Genomic DNA, 17,476 nt, shown 5'->3' with positions numbered 1-17,476 from the left:
GGATGCAATAAAGATCAGTTGATATTATTCAGCAGCGAAATTACTCATTTGTGAGCTATTTGTTTCAAAGAGCCTCAGCCAGTCAAATTGCAAATATATGAGGTTTAGAGATCAGAGCAAACCACTGTAACATATGCTTTTTGAAGCTTATTGCAGTTTTTGCTAAGTAATAATTTAGATGGTATCAGGTGTATTTTGATTAGGGTGCATTGGCTTCTGCCTAGGAAAAAAAGACAGCAGTAAAATGGTTCTAATGACAGTGCAGCAGTATTCATAACTGCAAAATAATTTTTTATCTACATCACATAGAAGTGGTGCAGACAAAATGCAGTCAAGGATACAGCAGCTTCTTTTTGTTTAAAAACAAATTGGAAAGAAGTCCCTGGTGGTCTGTTCTCAGTTGCTGGGAATGTCTTTCACTAGTACTGAGGACACACCTGCTGGGTATGTTCACCCCTCACCTTTTATACTGCCTCCAAAAACGAAAGTGTTGTCTCATCAGTTGTGCTGATGGCATGAAGCAACACTGAGAAGTGGATCAGGGAACTGATACAGCTTTAAGGAACTGCAGAGGAAAAAGCTCCCTGATTCATCTGACAGTGTACCCACAAAAAAGAAGCTTCTGTGGTATATGTGGAGCAGTGAAGCAGAACAGCACATGGGAACACGAGCACTTGGGAAACAAAAAAAACCAAAAAAAAACAAAACAAAAAAAAAAAAAAACAACTATGCTTCTCATCCTAACACTCAGAAACAAGGCTCTGGGGAGAAGTGGTAATGAACAGCCCAAACCCACCAAAACCCTTCAAATGAAGAAAGGTCTCAACTGCTATCTCTGGACCCCCAGTCAAAAGAGAGGACATCTGCCAGGTGGATACTCTGGTATCCCACATAGCTAGATTCCAAAATCCCCTGTGGCACTTGCTAGGTTTACTAGTAAAGCCCTGGACCTCTCACATAACTGAAAATCTATAGGAAACACATAATTACATACAGGTTTTGGAATTACCTGCCATGACATTAAAAATTTACTGACGATTAAAGTGTGTGTTAACACAGACAACTGAAAGTAAGGATTAAATATTTTTGCTCTCTAAACATATATATATATACATATATACACATACTCCACCCACTCAAAACAAATTCCAGCTGTGACAGTTGTGTACAAAGTAGAAAACTCCTTAACATTAAAAAATGAACAGCTCAAATCAGCTATTTTGCTTTAAGTCACCACCAGCTAAATCTAAACTAAATGTGCTATTGGGATGAGACAAGTTAACAGAGGTCAACAGGAGAGTTTTCAACTATTCTAAGACTGTGAAAATAACATAGAAATACTTAAAGTATTTTCAAGGAACGTAAGTGGAAGAGAGTGGTGTTTTTGCTAATGAACGTCATAGGCTTGTCTGTACATCCAAGATGGCTGCTAAATGGATTAAATGGATTTACTTTGCCCTTTGGTACTTCAGCAGACAACATAGTACATAAGATAAATACCACTAACTAATCTAGGCAGAAAGGGCTATTGACATTTTTTTATTTATTCATTTTATTTACTTAGAAAAGTACAAGCAGAGAGGAATTAAACTATTGGTGATTTGTTCAGGTTCAATGGGAGGCTATCAGTGAGACTAGATTGCAGTGGGTGAGGGGAGGGATGAAAATAGGGTATGTGAGAAAATCTGCATCATTGGTATTAATTCAGAGGGCAGCAGCTAGATTGTTGGGAAAATCACATCCCTTGTCAGTGCTTATTTTTACCAAGAATTTCAGTAATATGCTCTAAGGCACATGGTGTAATTCTTGGGTGGCCCTGTGGAGGGCCAGGAGCTGAACTGTGATGATCCTTGTGGGTCCCTTCTGGCTCTGTGATTCTGTGAATATCATCTCAGTACAGCCTTTGTCATGGGCTGAGGTTCTGACACACTAAGTGTTCCACAAATCCAGAAGCAGAATTGGAAGTCCCCCACACTCATATCAAAACTGATGATAGTACTTTAAAGACTTGCTTTGATGGCTAGTGGTCATAATTTTTGTGATCCCTCATACTTCTTGATTTTTCAAAAGGAGATCAGAAGTAGATGTGTACAGTACAAAACCTAGGAAAACTTTCTGATTATCTAGAAAAAGACTTTTGCATCAGCCTCAACAGTTTTTGCCATAAACCTACTCTCCTTTCCAATGTCTTCTTCCCTTTTCATCCCATTCCTCCCAATCTGCTTAAACTTAACTTTAAACCAGACTTTTTCATACTGCCCCCAATGCATAAGTACAGCACTTCTCTCTTCTGTGTTATTTTCACTTTGTCTAATATGAGTGTATCAGTGCTTTGTATTCAGACCCATGTGACTGTCCATCCCATTTGCTCATTCTGAGCCCCTACTTTCTTCTTTCCTGTGTTTTCAGCTGATTTTCTTTAGTTGAGAATGGGAATTCTAGTGCTGTTTACTCTCCAGAAAGTCGTTTGTTGACTTTTTTTACCCAAGCATTGATCAGTAAAACTAGCTTAGAACAAAGATTTTGCAAATTGAGTTTGTGGTTGGTCAGATTGAACTCTTCTTGCTTATAACAGTCATTTTGAAAGTTTCCACTGCTTCAGCCCGGCAAGGTGCTGATCACTCTCAGTTGGATCCCAGAAAATGTGGAGATCTCTGACCTGAAGCTATTTAGGCATTTGGGTTATGTTTGACTGAGCATAGGAACTACTGCATTGATTTAAATGGGACTGCTTGCAAGTTTAAAGCTCAGCATGTGCTTCAGTACTTTGCCTGGCTGGGGCCAGAGGGCTCAGGTTCCCAGAGCTTCAATACCAGCACTACCTACAAACGATACAAGATAGAACATCCTGATGAGAAGACTTGATGATCAAGCGATTTCTAACCCAATCGTGCAGCTTAGTGCAGCATCTCAGCAATGAAGAAGGTATTTTTGCTCGCTTTCCATGCACATCCTACAATAAAAAAGGAGTTTCACAGTGTTCTGCAGAGCACACAGACAAACCTGAAATGATATACAGCACTGTAAGGTTTTATTGACTTTTGCTTAAGATGATCTATGTAAGTCACTCTTAGATATTCAACCTTCCCAAAGTCATGCTAGTAAATTGTTTATGCTACAACATCATCATCTATTCTCTATTGTACCTCCACATGCAGACACACACATTGTATATTTTCAATTACATTAAAACTATTTATACAATAAGTCACAGTTGAAGCTATACCTTATTTGTTCAAACATCCAAGTTAAATTTACATACTAATGGTTGCATATTTGACTTTAATAGATGCACTATTAGAATATAAACATAATAAATGAATAACCATTTTAGCATGGAGTCACCTAATCTTGATGAAACATATCTGAAAATGCAGCAACCAGGGAATCTATTTAATTTTTATTTGAAAATAACGCTAATCATAGACTAAGAAGATAAATATAAATTATATGGAGTAGCATACTAATGATGGATCAGACAGACCCACCCTATGAAGTGAATGCAATAAGATCGAACTGGTTGAAATGGATGGTATGTACTCTAGATGCTCTCCTTCTCAAGCATGAAATAAAGGATATAGACTAGGATGGTTTAATTTGCTGAAGTTTCCCCTTACACTTGACAGTGCATTTTATTTTCAGCATCTTCTAAAGCTTCAGGACAAGCTCTATGTCTCCCAGCAACAATCAGGCTTGTGCACAGGAAAGTTGCACAGGGATGATTACTGTCCCTGAAAACTGAGAAGTGCACAGTAAGGTAGAAAAGTTGGACTGTCTATTGGTGTGAACATGAGGGCTCACATACACAACAAAGAGTGCTACTGGGCTACTGTGTAAATCCTTTGTCATTAGAGCAGGAGCTTAATTCCTAAATCACATTGAGAAAAGACAAATGGAAGCAAGCAGCCCCAGCCTTTGCTATCTTGCACAGGAGGGAGAGGAGCCTGCTTTGATTTCCTTTTCAGAATAATGCACCACTTCCTTCCACACAACTACATCTTTTTGATTATGTGCTTTTCCTCATCTCTGCTATCCTCAACTGTTCAATTTTCAAAGCAGAATGAGTGTCCTGGATTAAGGCCACATACATCATTCTGAATACAGCTGTGCAGGAGGTGAACAGCGTCAATTTGAGTTGTTTGTCAAGTCTCCTCACCCCACTTCCAAAGGCTACTATCCCCTCAGGTCTCCCAGCAGTGCTGCTCCAGGAGCTTTTTCTCTTCTGGAGCCATTAAAATGATCCTGCTTAGAAAGTCTATTATTTTGAGTTTTGAAGCTACCAGATAATTATAAAGGAATTGAATTTTGAGAGACTGAGTGTGCCAGCAGACACTAGGAAGGAGCAGTCCCTGGAGATGATGGAAGGGCATGATAAAAAATAGGTGGTGCCAGGCTTATTGTAGGTAATGAAGAATGTAACAGATAATGTAGAAATTAGGAAATCCAGAAGACGGCAATTCCCATAATCTCACAGAGGGAGTCTGTACTTTTGCTAGAAATCTGATCCAGTTTCCTTCTGTACCAGTGCCAGAACGGCCATAATAATGCTTCTGCTGCACCAATCAAAATAACTATTTAAAACAACAGGAGCAAGAGACACCAGCAGCATCGAATGAAAGTGACTTTGTGAAGGGAGAACATACCAGGAGTCACTTGACATAATGTGCCACTTGCTTGCTTTGGCAGCAAAACTATGGAGGCTCCAGGATCTGTCCTGCTGCCAGAGACCTTTCTTCTTAATCAACACCTCTGGGCTCACCACATTACATCTGAACTGTGAGTGCCTTCCTTCTCTAAATGTACCTTCTCTTCATTTTTGTACCTTTCTTTGAGAGTTGTCAGCCCATGGACTTTTTTTTTTTTTTGGTAAGAATGCTGGCTCAGGATAAACCAGAAAGCAATTACATGGAACTGTACTCAGGGCCCTGACAAACACAGACATAACACAGCGGACTAGATCGGAACCGAGCTGCTTGTTTTATTACATTGTGCCTTGTAGGTTCTTGGTCCTTCCTGCCCTGCCCGTCCTCAGCCTTTCATTTCACAGCCTGAGCAGAAGCCCTACACAAACAATTGAAAGTGAGCTACCAGACCCTGATCCCTACACTGCTGTCACTTGTGTCAAATTATAGCTGAGTGATTTGCTAATCCAAATCCAGGCAATAATCTGATCTGTAGGGAGAAGCACTCTTAACTCTGCTGTGCTGAGCAGCCACAGTGGTACAAGCACTGTCAGCTTTTCCCAGCAGCTTTTTGACCTACTGAAGCCTGCACACATGTACTGAGCAACTGACGACAAACGGAAAAGTCTGACACATTCAGGCTGTTAAAATGCATGAGACATATACTCTAAGTCCCAAGAAAATGCTCCAATTAAATGCAGTTTTGGAACAGGAGTATATTTAGCCCAGCTAAAGGTTACTGCCACACATGAAGTCGTGTGGACTTCATGTATTTGAAGAACATTTTAAAGAAGATAAAGAAAAATATTTATGTTGGTGGATCATATTCAGATTATAAGAAAGAATCTGGGGGAGGACCCAAAGGGTGAGAGGTCTCTCTCAGTTAATCTCATATAGGATGGACATTTACCTGGACCTTCTGAGCCGCAGGATTCAATTTCTGTCATGAAAGGCTCTCAAAACACTTGGTCTGTCTTTGTTCAGTTCAGTCAGGCTGAAAAGTACTGTATGGCCTTGCATGCAGAAAATCTGACACTTTTAAAATATCCATTGAGGTTTCTTACAACATCAACACTGGAAGACAGGCTAAAAGTTTTCTTTCAAATGTCATATGAATAAACCATGCGATTCATTAATTATGACTCTTTAGCAAGTAGACAGGAACAGAGGGTCTGCTAACTTGGTTTTACAGCATACCTAAAAAATAACATAGAACAGAAGAAAAAAATGGAGATCTTATGGTAGCACCAAAGAGTATTTCATAGTATTTTCATTTGAATGGTCATTAACCCTTTAAAAAGCAATGCCAGTATGTACTAGAAGTATGTACAGCACAGAGCTTGAAAAAGCTCAATGTAAGATACCAGATGAAAGCTGGATATAGACTTGCTTTCAAACAAAAACCCAAGCTTGCCTCTATTCTCTTATATTCAGATACAGAATTGAAAAATGTAAACTAAGAGTTGGGGAGGATTACCAAAACTGAAGATGAAACATCCAAGTCAAGTAGGCATATGTATGTATTAAAAGGGAAAGGGAGAAAAATGAAAAAAAAAACAAACAAAAAACAACAACAACAAAAACCACAAAAAACCCCAGAAATAATAATTTAAAAGGCTCTAAGCAGTATTTGATATCAGAGAAAAAAATCTGTTTCTAAAACATTGGCCATACCCTTTCTTTAGAAGAGAGAAAGAACCAAAACTAATTAAAAAAAAAATCCCATTTAGCTTCCTAGAAACCACGTACTTTCCTCTGAGCTTATCCACACTAACCAGTGCCTTTGCCATCTTCAGATTGCTTCACTACACCTGACTTACCTAAAACTGAACATGAAAACTACATGCAACTTAGAGAAGTCAGACACCCAGCCCTCTTTGACTCACCTTCAACATCAGTCCACAGCATTCCAACAATCTGGGCCTTTCCCCAAAAGCCCAATCTACCACTAATATCATTTGGAAGCTTGGATCCACAGTTTTAAAACAAGCAAGAAATCTCAACTTAGCTCCATTAGATTGCAATCTATAAAGCAAGCTACAAGCTCAGGGGCAAAGCAAATCAGAAAGATAGGAAACTTGAGCATTTTTTATTGAAAAGAACAACAAACATTCTGTAGGAGATCAAGGAAACCCACAAGCAGACACACCTTCAGGAACAGTGGCAAAAACCTGTCTTTCTGTAAGAAAACTAACGACAAGCTGAATGCTTGTACGTCAGTTATCACCTAACAAATAAAAAAATTCCAACGAACCAAAAAAATTCCCCAAACCCCTACCCAAACCAAAAAAACCCAAAACTATTCCCTAAACTTACCTCAAACAATATTTTGATGCTACCAAACAAGATATGCGAGAACTGCCATGAATTAAAAACAAATGGATGGATGCTGCTACTGATGTGGAGACTACTCAAATGTCATCTATCACTGTTGATTTCCCCTTTAATAATTACAATTCTTAAAAAAAAATAATCAAGCTGTACACAAAGAAACCAAACTAAATGGTAAAAGGCAGCTGCACAAATTATTTTACTGCTTTAGTGTTTCAGACTTTGTCAAGCATCTATGTCAGCTCAACTCCCCCAAAGACCAGCTGACACCACCTGACTTGAACCTCCCTGTGCTCCTGCTGAAGAGTGTTATGGAAGTAGCATTTCCACTCAATCCAGTCATGCCTGATTGCTTTGTAAGTACAAAAAGCAAGATGAGGTTGCTAACTACAAAAATCACCACAGCAGAGGAGTTACAAAACAAATACAACCCGAGCCTTCACTCTCCCCTTCAATGCCAGGAGAAAGGAGCTGACAGTGAAGATGGCAAGGCACATCCCCAAAGAATTTGCCAAAGGTTAACATTGCAACTCACATTGACATCAATGATTGTAGAGTAAAAACAATGGGAAATATTGAGAATGTGTTATGATCTTTGAATGCTTTGCATCAAACAAATATTTATAATGAAACAGAATCATGGACACAACTCAAGGACATAACCAAACCATAACAAAACCAAACCACAGGCCTAAATCAATCCCTATTCTGGATATATTTAAAAGTTAAATATGTGCTTAAGCATTACTCAGAACAGGGATGTTGACTGGGTATCAGCAGGAACTTACAACATTATCTGGCTGGAAAAAATGTTATTATCAAAAGCTGGATTTTACTGCAGTACATCAGAGAATCATGATATCTGTAAAGCTGTTGCTTTAAAACCTGATCTTTTAATGACACAGAATTTTAATCATGTGATATTCACTAGGGATGCACATACATTACAGTAAATTATTATCATATATATGTTATTTTACCTGGAACTTTATTTTTTGCCAAATGTGAGGCCCAATAAATTGTTTCAAGAAGCGTTCATCTTCACTCCAGAACAGTCGGATGTCAGGGATATCGTACAGGATCATGGCCAGCCTCTCCAAGCCCAAGCCAAATGCCCAGCCAATTTTATCCTGAGCACCAGCTGCAACACAAAAGATAGAAATTCAAAACCTTAAGTTCACAACATGGAAAATTACTAATAAAACATTCACCTATTTATTAAGAGGGAATAAAGAAAAAAGTGAAATGGCAAACCAGAAAATCTTACAAGTAACTGCCATATGAATGATCTAAAGGCTACAGGACAGACCCTACTTAAATCAAAAACTGCTGCAAGTCTGAGCACATCACTGAGTCCTGGAACCAAAAATGGCAATAAAACAAAGCCACAGCCTTGACAATTTGTGTCCAAAGTTTCAGACAGGCTTGAGAAATGGTGCATAATGCTATACATCACTACCCTTCACTATGCTTAGAGCTGAGCATTTCCTCACTTGACTCTGCTGTGTTTCATAAGACACATAAACATCAATTCCCTGTTCAGAGTATTTTCCTTGGTCTGACAGACCAAGTCAAGCCTACAGAGCATTAACATCATTACCAACATTTCAAAAGACAATAATTGCCTCTTTTGAGGCTTCTGGAAGAAAAAGAGCAATGGGATGTGAGGCACCATTGCATTAGCATCACACCTCCAACCAGGGAAATCCTGAGCTTCTGTTCCTGGGAAAAGCCACTGCTCTCACATTAACAAGTCTCTTTTATGCAGTACTAAATATAAAAGGACAGGAATATTTAATAAAGAAAAGCTGTACAGATATTAATGATGCAACATTTCTGTCAGGAAAGTAAATATTCATACCTTCTTTCATTTATAGGGCCAGAGCGCTGATTCATGCAAACAGGGATCTTTTCAACACAAGAAACTAAGTCTATGTTTAGCCATCAGCCTTCTGATTTTGAAATGAGCTGAGAGCCCAGAAGCCCTGGCAAAGGCTCAGAGCTTTTAAGAACTTAAACAAATGCCTAAACAAACACACATGCTGAAAGGATGTGTACATGCGTAGCAAACTTGACTTCACACCATCAGCACTTGCAGTGAGCTCCTGAGTCACACAACATCACTACACGTCTCACAGCTATGCACCAGGGCCACAGCAGACCCTCCAGCATCAATTTAAACTAATTTTTTTGGAAACTTTGAACTCAGTAGCTTCCCCATCTTTATGCTGGAGGCTGGAAGCACAAGTCTTCTTTCTGACTCTTGTCTCTGCTATCAGAAAGGAGATAGCTCCCATTATTTAGGCACTGATGGCAGACAAGCCAAGTTATCCTGTTGTGTTCAATGCTGAGACTAAACAGGCCTGAGTTCTGCTCAAATAGAGGGAGGCATACCAGGCTTGGGAAAAGAGACACACTAACAACTTCAATTCCATTAATTCACCTGACTGTAGGATGTGCCCATGGGGAGGACAGTGTGGGAATGCCATGGGAAACTACAGTCGCTTAGGATAAGGCATTTCCCCAGAGTCCTCTGCTCCCCAATGCAAATGAGCACATGCCCATCACCTGTCAGTTCATGGTTGTCATCTCCCCAAGTTTTTGAAAGTTCCCCTTTCTCGTTGCTCCTAATGGTTCCCTCTGTAAACTACTCCTTCCCTTTTCTCTCATTGGCCCAGTTTATGTTACCCCATCCCTGTTCCTCCCTTGCACCCTCTTCCCATTGGATCATTTGTACCCTAGGCACTCCTTCCCTCCCCACTTATGTACTCTGACCCCTCCTTCCCCGGGGCTCTCAGAGTCTGCTTTGCCTGAGTGTGATTGTCTCCCTTCTCCTATTTCTGCCTCCCTACTCCTTTGATCAATCTTCAATGAACCTGCTCCGATTCCAGCAGCTCAAGAGTCCTTCCGTCTTCCTGGTGGGGATTTTAGTTACGCTACCCAGGCACCCGTTGACCAGCCAACTGAGGGTCACCCTGTGGGACTCAGTCCAGGGTAGCCCATACCTGACCTTGCCTATTTTTCTGGAATAACAGGTCCTCAGTAGAGCCTGTTTCTCACCTGCTGCGTCAGCAGTGCTGCACTCCCACAGAGTTACATCAACTTTTAAGAGTACTTCATAGAGGAATCAAGATATTCTGCCTGTCCCTTCTCATGTGCTCAAGGGCAAGATTTTGCACTTTCTGACATTTGAAAGCAGACAGTTCATCAACTGAACTGTGGAAGTCCTAGGAAACAGAGGACCAGGTGTGAACTCAAAAGGTACTTCATGGTAGAGATGCTTAAAACAGTGCTTAGACCAACCAGCAGGCTATGAGCTAATCTGGCTCTGGAAACCTACAATGCATGCTACATTACATGAAGAACAGCACAAGTTGCTTCTGCTGATTTTTAGAGAAAGCAGAGTGACTACAAAGAACATATTGAAATTTGTATTTGGGAGGGATTTTGAGCTTTGACTTAAGCATAAACCATAAACTGTTTCTCTTCCATGCTGAAAGTACTGCTTCTCTCCTTACATCAGTATATTAAAGTAATTACATTTGTATGGCAGTGAAAAAGGGAATATAATTCATTGCAATGGTGTTGCTTCTTCAAATTTCCAGCTTGCCTTTCCTAGATCACCAACTCCTGCCTCAGTGACAGAGCTCCTATTCATTCCAGAAGTACCAGATTTTCATATACATATGGGCATTTCTGTAGAAGAACCCCCTCCTCCAGAGGTAGAGTAAAGCACCAGGAGAAATATCCATGAAGGTCACTGAATGGTCACTGCTTACTCTCAACAGAGGCATTAAACCTGAAACCTAAAGATGCCAGATTAAGCATAAGCATTATTAATTCACAGATGCTCAATAAAGTATACATGATGGGGGTGATGATCCTCCTTCCTCATACTAGTGATGATTAATGGTAGATCAGACAGGAAAAAAAGATATGACAGAAGATAAGAACAGGTATATATTCTGATTAGCAGAGCTTTACATTTAAAACTTGGGTTTTTTAATATTTTCATATGAGAATGGTTTTCACTGTAAGACTTTTTTCCTCACTGACTTCCTATGAACTTGAACTCTGCAATAAATGTCTTGATTTTATATCAGCAACTTCTTTTCTGTTCTGATTTTCTTGCTTGGTTTGTTGGGTTTTTTTTTAGAAGGACACATCACAGGTTTTTTACTCGTAGCAGACAAAGAAATTCTGCTATCTGCCTAGCACCTCAGAGCATTGTCATCTGAGCAACGATTAAACACCTATTCACCAAACTGACCTTGTCTTATGGATGATCCTTGTACAATTATCAACCTTCAAACCACAAACTTCTCAAATGTCCCCAGCGAAAGCTGTGTCAGTGAAGAATTACCTCTACTCAGACAAAATAAATGAAAGAAAAAGGAAAATTCAGATTATTAAGATTCCTCCTCAAATCAGCACTAGCAGATCTCTGCAATTTTGTGTCTGACCTCTTCTCCAACTTTCTATTTGTAAAGTTCCAAGTGAATGCAGTATTTGCTTAAGTCATTTGAACAACTACCTTGGGGGACTCAACAAGGTTAATGCATGCTTCTAAACATATTTCTGACTAGAAATTATCAGGTGACTTAGAAATCAAATGAGCCAGTAATCATCCTGATGAGTGAGGGAGCAACCCATAGCTTTCCCAACACAAATACAGGTTTAAATGCGCCAAATTTTGGTAAGTATTATGCAAAGAAGTCAAGTGAATGTGAGTCAACAAGACAGGAAAAGTGAACACAGAACAGCTTTAAATATGGTAAAAAGCAAGTTGAGGTTCTGATGAAGAGACCTGGCCAAAGCAGCAGGTTCCAGGGACCTGGTGGGGCAATCATAGCATCACTGCTTGAAATAATACAGCCCAACAGATAAAGCTTTCCTGACACACAAGCTTTCCCCAACTGGCTATCAAAGGTTTTTATGCTGCCAGGCTCCTGCTGCCTCACATGAAAAATTTGACTCCCCACCAGAAGAAAATTGCTGGAAGCTTTGCTTGTCAGGTAGCCAAAGATGGAGAAGGAAAGGATAAAACAGTTTGACTGGCTTCCCACACTGGGAGCCAGGACAGCCGAAATCTGATGTCAGAAGGTTGCATCATTGCAGCTCTGTCTTACAGAGAAGCTCAAGAATCCTTATCTTCCTTGATAAGTCATATCTATTTATCCTGGACTTCAGCTTTGAGCCCAGGTGAATCAGTTTACACATAACGTAGACCAAGCAACTCATTCTCCAAAAAGCAATGTTAAATGAAAGTTAAATTTGCTCAGTCAGGATGGGAATCTTCCCAATTATTCACTAAGGCATAAATAATGGCCTGCCAGAATTAATGGATTATATTGCTCTGAATCCTCAGAAAAAACCACAGACAGAAACAGTCACCCTCTCAAGGAGTGCAAGGCAAGACACTGTACAACAATTTTAAGACATAATTTGCAACATAGTATTAGTAACATGTTGACAAAGCTTTTTTTGGTTTTCATTCCAGTCATACGTATTTTTATATCGGTATCGGCTTTTATTTAAGAATTTTTGCTACTTCTGTAAAACTGCCAATAAAAAAATCTTTCTTTCAATAGACCCTAAATTGGGTCTTCAAATTGTCATACTCAGCAGTTAATGAGAAGTGAAAGAAATTAAATTTTGATCTTGGATTGAGGCAAAATCATGAATACACAGCAGCCTGCATAGAAGGTGTTCTTCACAAAATGCACAAAAATTAATATACCCAAAGTATTAGTAGCTGAAATCTGGGATGAGTTCCAGAAGCAAAGACCTGAATTTGACCTCCTTCTTTCAGTCCAAAATATGACTGTTAATGGAGCCAGTTCTAGAACTAAAATGGTGGGAAGAGGGGTGAACAGATTCTCAAGGGCACATGGATTACACATCATGTTTTACAAAACAAATCAGCTTTAAACTCTATAGAAAGTAAGTTATAGATATAATGAACATGTGACTTGACACAAAACACCATGAATTCTGGAAACAAATGCCAAGGCCCAGATTTGAGTTCTACGTGATTAATGGACAGCTTATGAATCAGGCTTTGAAAAACAGGTTCAGCAAAATAAATATTTACTAATTTCTAGAGACTAGGAATGCATAGTCTACATAATGGCCACAGTAATGAGGCAAACATGTTTACTTCTGTTAAAAATAAGCCATTTAAAATTATTTCCTTATTATTTCCATAAATTATTTCATATAAAACTCCCATATGTTGGGAGTAAAAGGTTTTACATGGAAAAAACGTAATACTAAAGCATCAGTCTAATAGAGAAAAGTTTCTCAAACTGCAAGGTCATGTGGCTGGGATGTTAAGCAACTGAGGCCAAAAAGCTGACCCAAGTTTTCTCTGAACTCCCCTCCAGTGAAAGTCAAAATCAAAACCATCACAATGTTCTCCTGTAACTTAGTTAAACTGATGCATTCAGGCTCCTTTGTGCAAGTCAGCTTAAATTACACCCTAAAATGAGGACTTGGTATTCAGACTAAGCATGCTAAGAAAGCCGCTCTTCAAGAACTCAAGAAAAGAAGTAAACATTCAATTATGCCCATTCTATGGAAAGAGAACTTATCTTTCTAAATCTCATGTGTGGAATAATTTTCTAACAGTAACAGTCACTTTGAGACCATAGCTATGTCTCCTGGGTCAGACTGATCTGTTCTGTTCTGAAAACTAAGCAAAAGAACTTTAAAGGTTTTGAATAAGTTTTAATAAGCATGTTTATTTTTGTTCTATAACCGAAAGAGGTATGCATATACTAAAAGAACAGCCTGCTTAAAAAATCTACCCAGGGAAGCCATCTACCAGATTCTACTTTCTTCTAATACGTGACTAACATTCATCCTACCATTTTACCAACATTTCAACAGGCTAAGTAGCTGGGAAGAAAATATTTCTGATAGGGAGAATTTAATGACCAGAGCAGAAGAGGACAGGAAAACTAGATTAGCAAGAAGAGGAAAGAGTGAACGAAAGCAACAACAAGGAGGAGCTCTCCCTATTTTTTCCTACCTCCAATCGATACATTTAACTTCAATTTTTTTAATCTTTCTGCTTCTGAAGTTATGAATTCCTCAGTCCTCCTTCCTTGCTCCTTTCCATGCTCCTACTTTTTGCCCAAGTCCATCTCTCTGATTCCTGCAAGCCCTCCTAAGCATTCCCAACATAATCAATGACAAATCCACCATTAAACAGAATCTTACTTACACCCTAAGATACCTTTTCTGAGTTCATAACCATACACTGCAATAACATTCTACCTTTCAAATTATGTACAATAAAGTATCCACTTAACTCCCAAGAGCAATACGAGACATTAGTCATTAACTATAAATACTTTAATGGTATATGGTTTTCTTTCTCTCTGTATTTCAGCCTGCATAGCTGAACAAATGGCTTGCTTAGTTTTCTAGGTTTTTTTCTTACCCCTGTCTCAAGGGTGAACATTTTCAATGGATGACAGTGCAATTTGCTGTCCTAATTTATGTCACAGAGCAAAAAATTAATTGACTAATTCACTCTTTTCCCCCTGGCTCTGCCTGCAGGCTACAGTATTGCTCTTTTAGTTCCTTGTATTTAAAGCAGACTCCAATTCCTTTCTTTATGTTTTGTTCATTCAGGAAAAGCTGGATTTTGAGGATTTTGGCCTTTTGATATCTTCTAATACTGTTAAATCTCCCTAGACACTGGGGCCATGGAGATTAGAAAAAATAAATGCTATAAAGAAATACATGAGGGGCTCCCACTTGAGAGAAAAACCAAGCCTACAATACAGTTCAGAAATTCAATTATGAATCTAATTTTTTCAGGGTGTAAGTACAGCTGGACAAATTCCCTTCACATGTATTCATTGCCCCAGATGCAACTTTCTTGGTAAAATTTCATCAAAGTTGACTGCTTATAGTCTTACAAAATGGCCTTTTCTTGCAGAACAACAGACAGAGCAAGGAACAAAACCACAAAGATCATCACGATGTGGGACAGTCTTCACAAGATTAAGACATCCTCAAAAGATACAGAGGTAGCAGTTTATCTATCATAGCACAGGACATTGTTCAGCATGTTCAGTATTTCTGTTCAAGAATCAGAACAGCCAGAACACCTGTATGTATATAAAAAGGTTAAAAAATATGTTACCTGACAGCAGCACACTGTTGTGATTACTCTGAAAGCTTGACACTGCACAATAAATTCAACTTCCACAGGCAGGGACTGATAACACATTTTGTTTTTGTACAGCATGTACCATAAAGAAGCCTTGAGTTATTTGACTGGGGTTCCTTGGCTTTATAATATATAAAAATAATAGACAGATAAGGTTTATGCTTTAGCTCCTCTGCCACAAACTCATTCTTGGGAAAAAAGTAATGAAAAGCCTTATGATCACTAAGGCATCACTTTTCTTATAACTGGAGTTGGGATAATAGTCCTTCCTTTCCAGAATGATTTAGGTAAGACACAATAAATGTAAAATATTGAATTTCAAAATCTTTCTGTCAGTAGTTCCTCAGTATTCTGATGGTAAAGCTGAGAAAAGTTTTCATAAGGAAGTACAGCATTCATAGTCCAACTTCAGTGAATTCCAATGAATTCCACTACACGTGTTTTGTATCAGCTCTGACAAGGTTCTGGGTACATAAAATATACTTATTCTTAAGAAAGCACAACATTAAAAGTCTTGGTGTATTTAAATGCATTGTCACACAGCACAGGATCAAAACATTTTGTTCAGAAGCACTACTCGCAGTTTTCTTCTTACTAGAGACCTACTCCATCAGCTCTATAACAGCTTGAAGAACATTTCATACTTTTGCTCACAAAGGGCTCTTCAAAAAGTGGCTTCCCAACTCACACCTACTCATTGCTCCCCCACCCTAAAAAATTTGACCATTGCATGTTGCTGTACAAAATATTTTCTGTCAATAGGTCTCATGCTATTAAAGACATAGATGTGATTTAAACATGTAATTACAGACATTAGCAAATGGGATTTGAAGTCAATATCACAAAAGACCCTCGTGCATTTCTCCCAATACTGTTCCCGAGTTCAGTGCTTCCAGCTGGCATTTGTCAAACCTGAACACCTGCAAATAGTTTTATCTGCACCTGTACCACAGCTATGGATGCTAAACTAGACTTCTGGTACATTTTGTACACAGACATGCATAAGAGGGAAAGTATATAGCTGTAGCACAGACACCTCAGGAGACTCAGTTCTGAGCCCCAGAAAAAGACATAGTGAGCCATGACCTGCTCTTCCTCCCAGGCCTAAAATCTCCTGTTTCCTCTCTCATCTTAATGGTCCTAGGAGCACTCAGATGGAGCAAAACCTGAACTTACAAATTAGGTTTTTCAGCTTGTAGTGCACTGCTTGACTTCTGTAAAGCAACAATCCTTTGAAATGCATCACCAGGTAAAGGACTTGAGCTGTGCCTAATCCTACACCTGCCCAGTGGCACTGTGGAATGGCACTGCCATGTCCAGAGCTCTTCGGGGGTAGAAACTGAAGAGTTTCACTCAAGGCAAAAGAGTTTTCCCTCGTACTCAGTTCATGTTTTGAAGTTGTACATGGTCATTTAAAATTTGATGGCCATTAATATATTCTCCTGGGGAGTCTTCCAAGCAGATGCAGAGGTACTTGCAAGAAGATGCTGAGAAGCAGCATAACTCTGGGCAACACTGGTGGCTACTTAAACCATTATACATTGCAAAGTATCTGATCTAAACCAGATCCTCCAGTTCTACTGCAAATAGGGAGACAAACCACAAATAATTATTCACTCTATCATAAGAAAAGCAGAAATAAATACTTAACTTTTAGATATGTAAATCAGATTAGATGAATTTGATCCTATGTACCCATTTCAGCTTCAAGTTTTACTATGAAACTAGCGTAATTACAAGGAAAAGAACAAAAATATTTCATCTCAGAGCAATCACCTGGTGTTAATAACTCCTTTAGGTTTCTTTCTCAAATTTCTTTTAATTAGTTTTCTCATTTCTAGCAACTTCTTTCATCATTTCGGTACTCATATGACACAAATGCAATGGAAATTATGTTTCAAGTACTCCCCTGTCCTTATTTCCCTCTTCCTGAGCTGCACAAAGTATCTATAGCCACTTTAAAAAAATTATAACATATCTAATTTATTTCAAGTCATTTTATTCATCAGTAATACTACAGAATTACAGCCAGACCTCCATGCTTTTCTTGCTTATGAGTAGAACATTTGAGTTAGTGATTATCTTTAAAATTAAGCCACCATCTCCATATGAAATAGGTGACAGAAATGTTTATGGTGAAGCAATTGATCCTTAAAGTTCAAAGTAACTCTTTTTCATTTACTTAGATTTGTACAAAATTCATGAGTTCTGGCAACAGTACTTTTTTTCTCTGAGGTACAATGATTTTTGTTAAAAGGTGACATAAATTGTATTAAAA

General features: G+C 38.8%; 1 protein-coding gene across 12 annotated transcripts in view; it reads right to left on the bottom strand.

Annotated features, from left to right (window-relative positions):
- Positions 1–17,476, bottom strand: part of FARS2 (phenylalanyl-tRNA synthetase 2, mitochondrial) — a 232,023-nt gene that overhangs the window by 87,220 nt on the left and 127,327 nt on the right. For 11 of the 12 annotated variants that reach the window (XR_011001766.1, XR_011001768.1, XM_068198807.1 and 8 more), the window contains one exon: positions 7,994–8,154. Coding sequence is in view for 10 of the 12 variants with exons in the window: in XM_068198807.1 (XP_068054908.1) it covers positions 7,994–8,154 (161 nt within the window). In the remaining 2 variants the exon portion in view is untranslated. Of the gene's footprint in view, positions 1–3,014; positions 3,739–7,993; positions 8,155–17,476 lie in introns of those variants that run through there. The other variant, XM_068198780.1, reaches the window with a different exon arrangement.

Source organism: Anomalospiza imberbis, chromosome 1, assembly GCF_031753505.1.
Source record: "Anomalospiza imberbis isolate Cuckoo-Finch-1a 21T00152 chromosome 1, ASM3175350v1, whole genome shotgun sequence".
NCBI lineage: Eukaryota > Metazoa > Chordata > Aves > Passeriformes > Viduidae > Anomalospiza > Anomalospiza imberbis.
The sequence above is the reverse complement of the archived record's forward strand: the minus strand, read 5'-3'. Positions and strand labels throughout refer to the sequence as shown.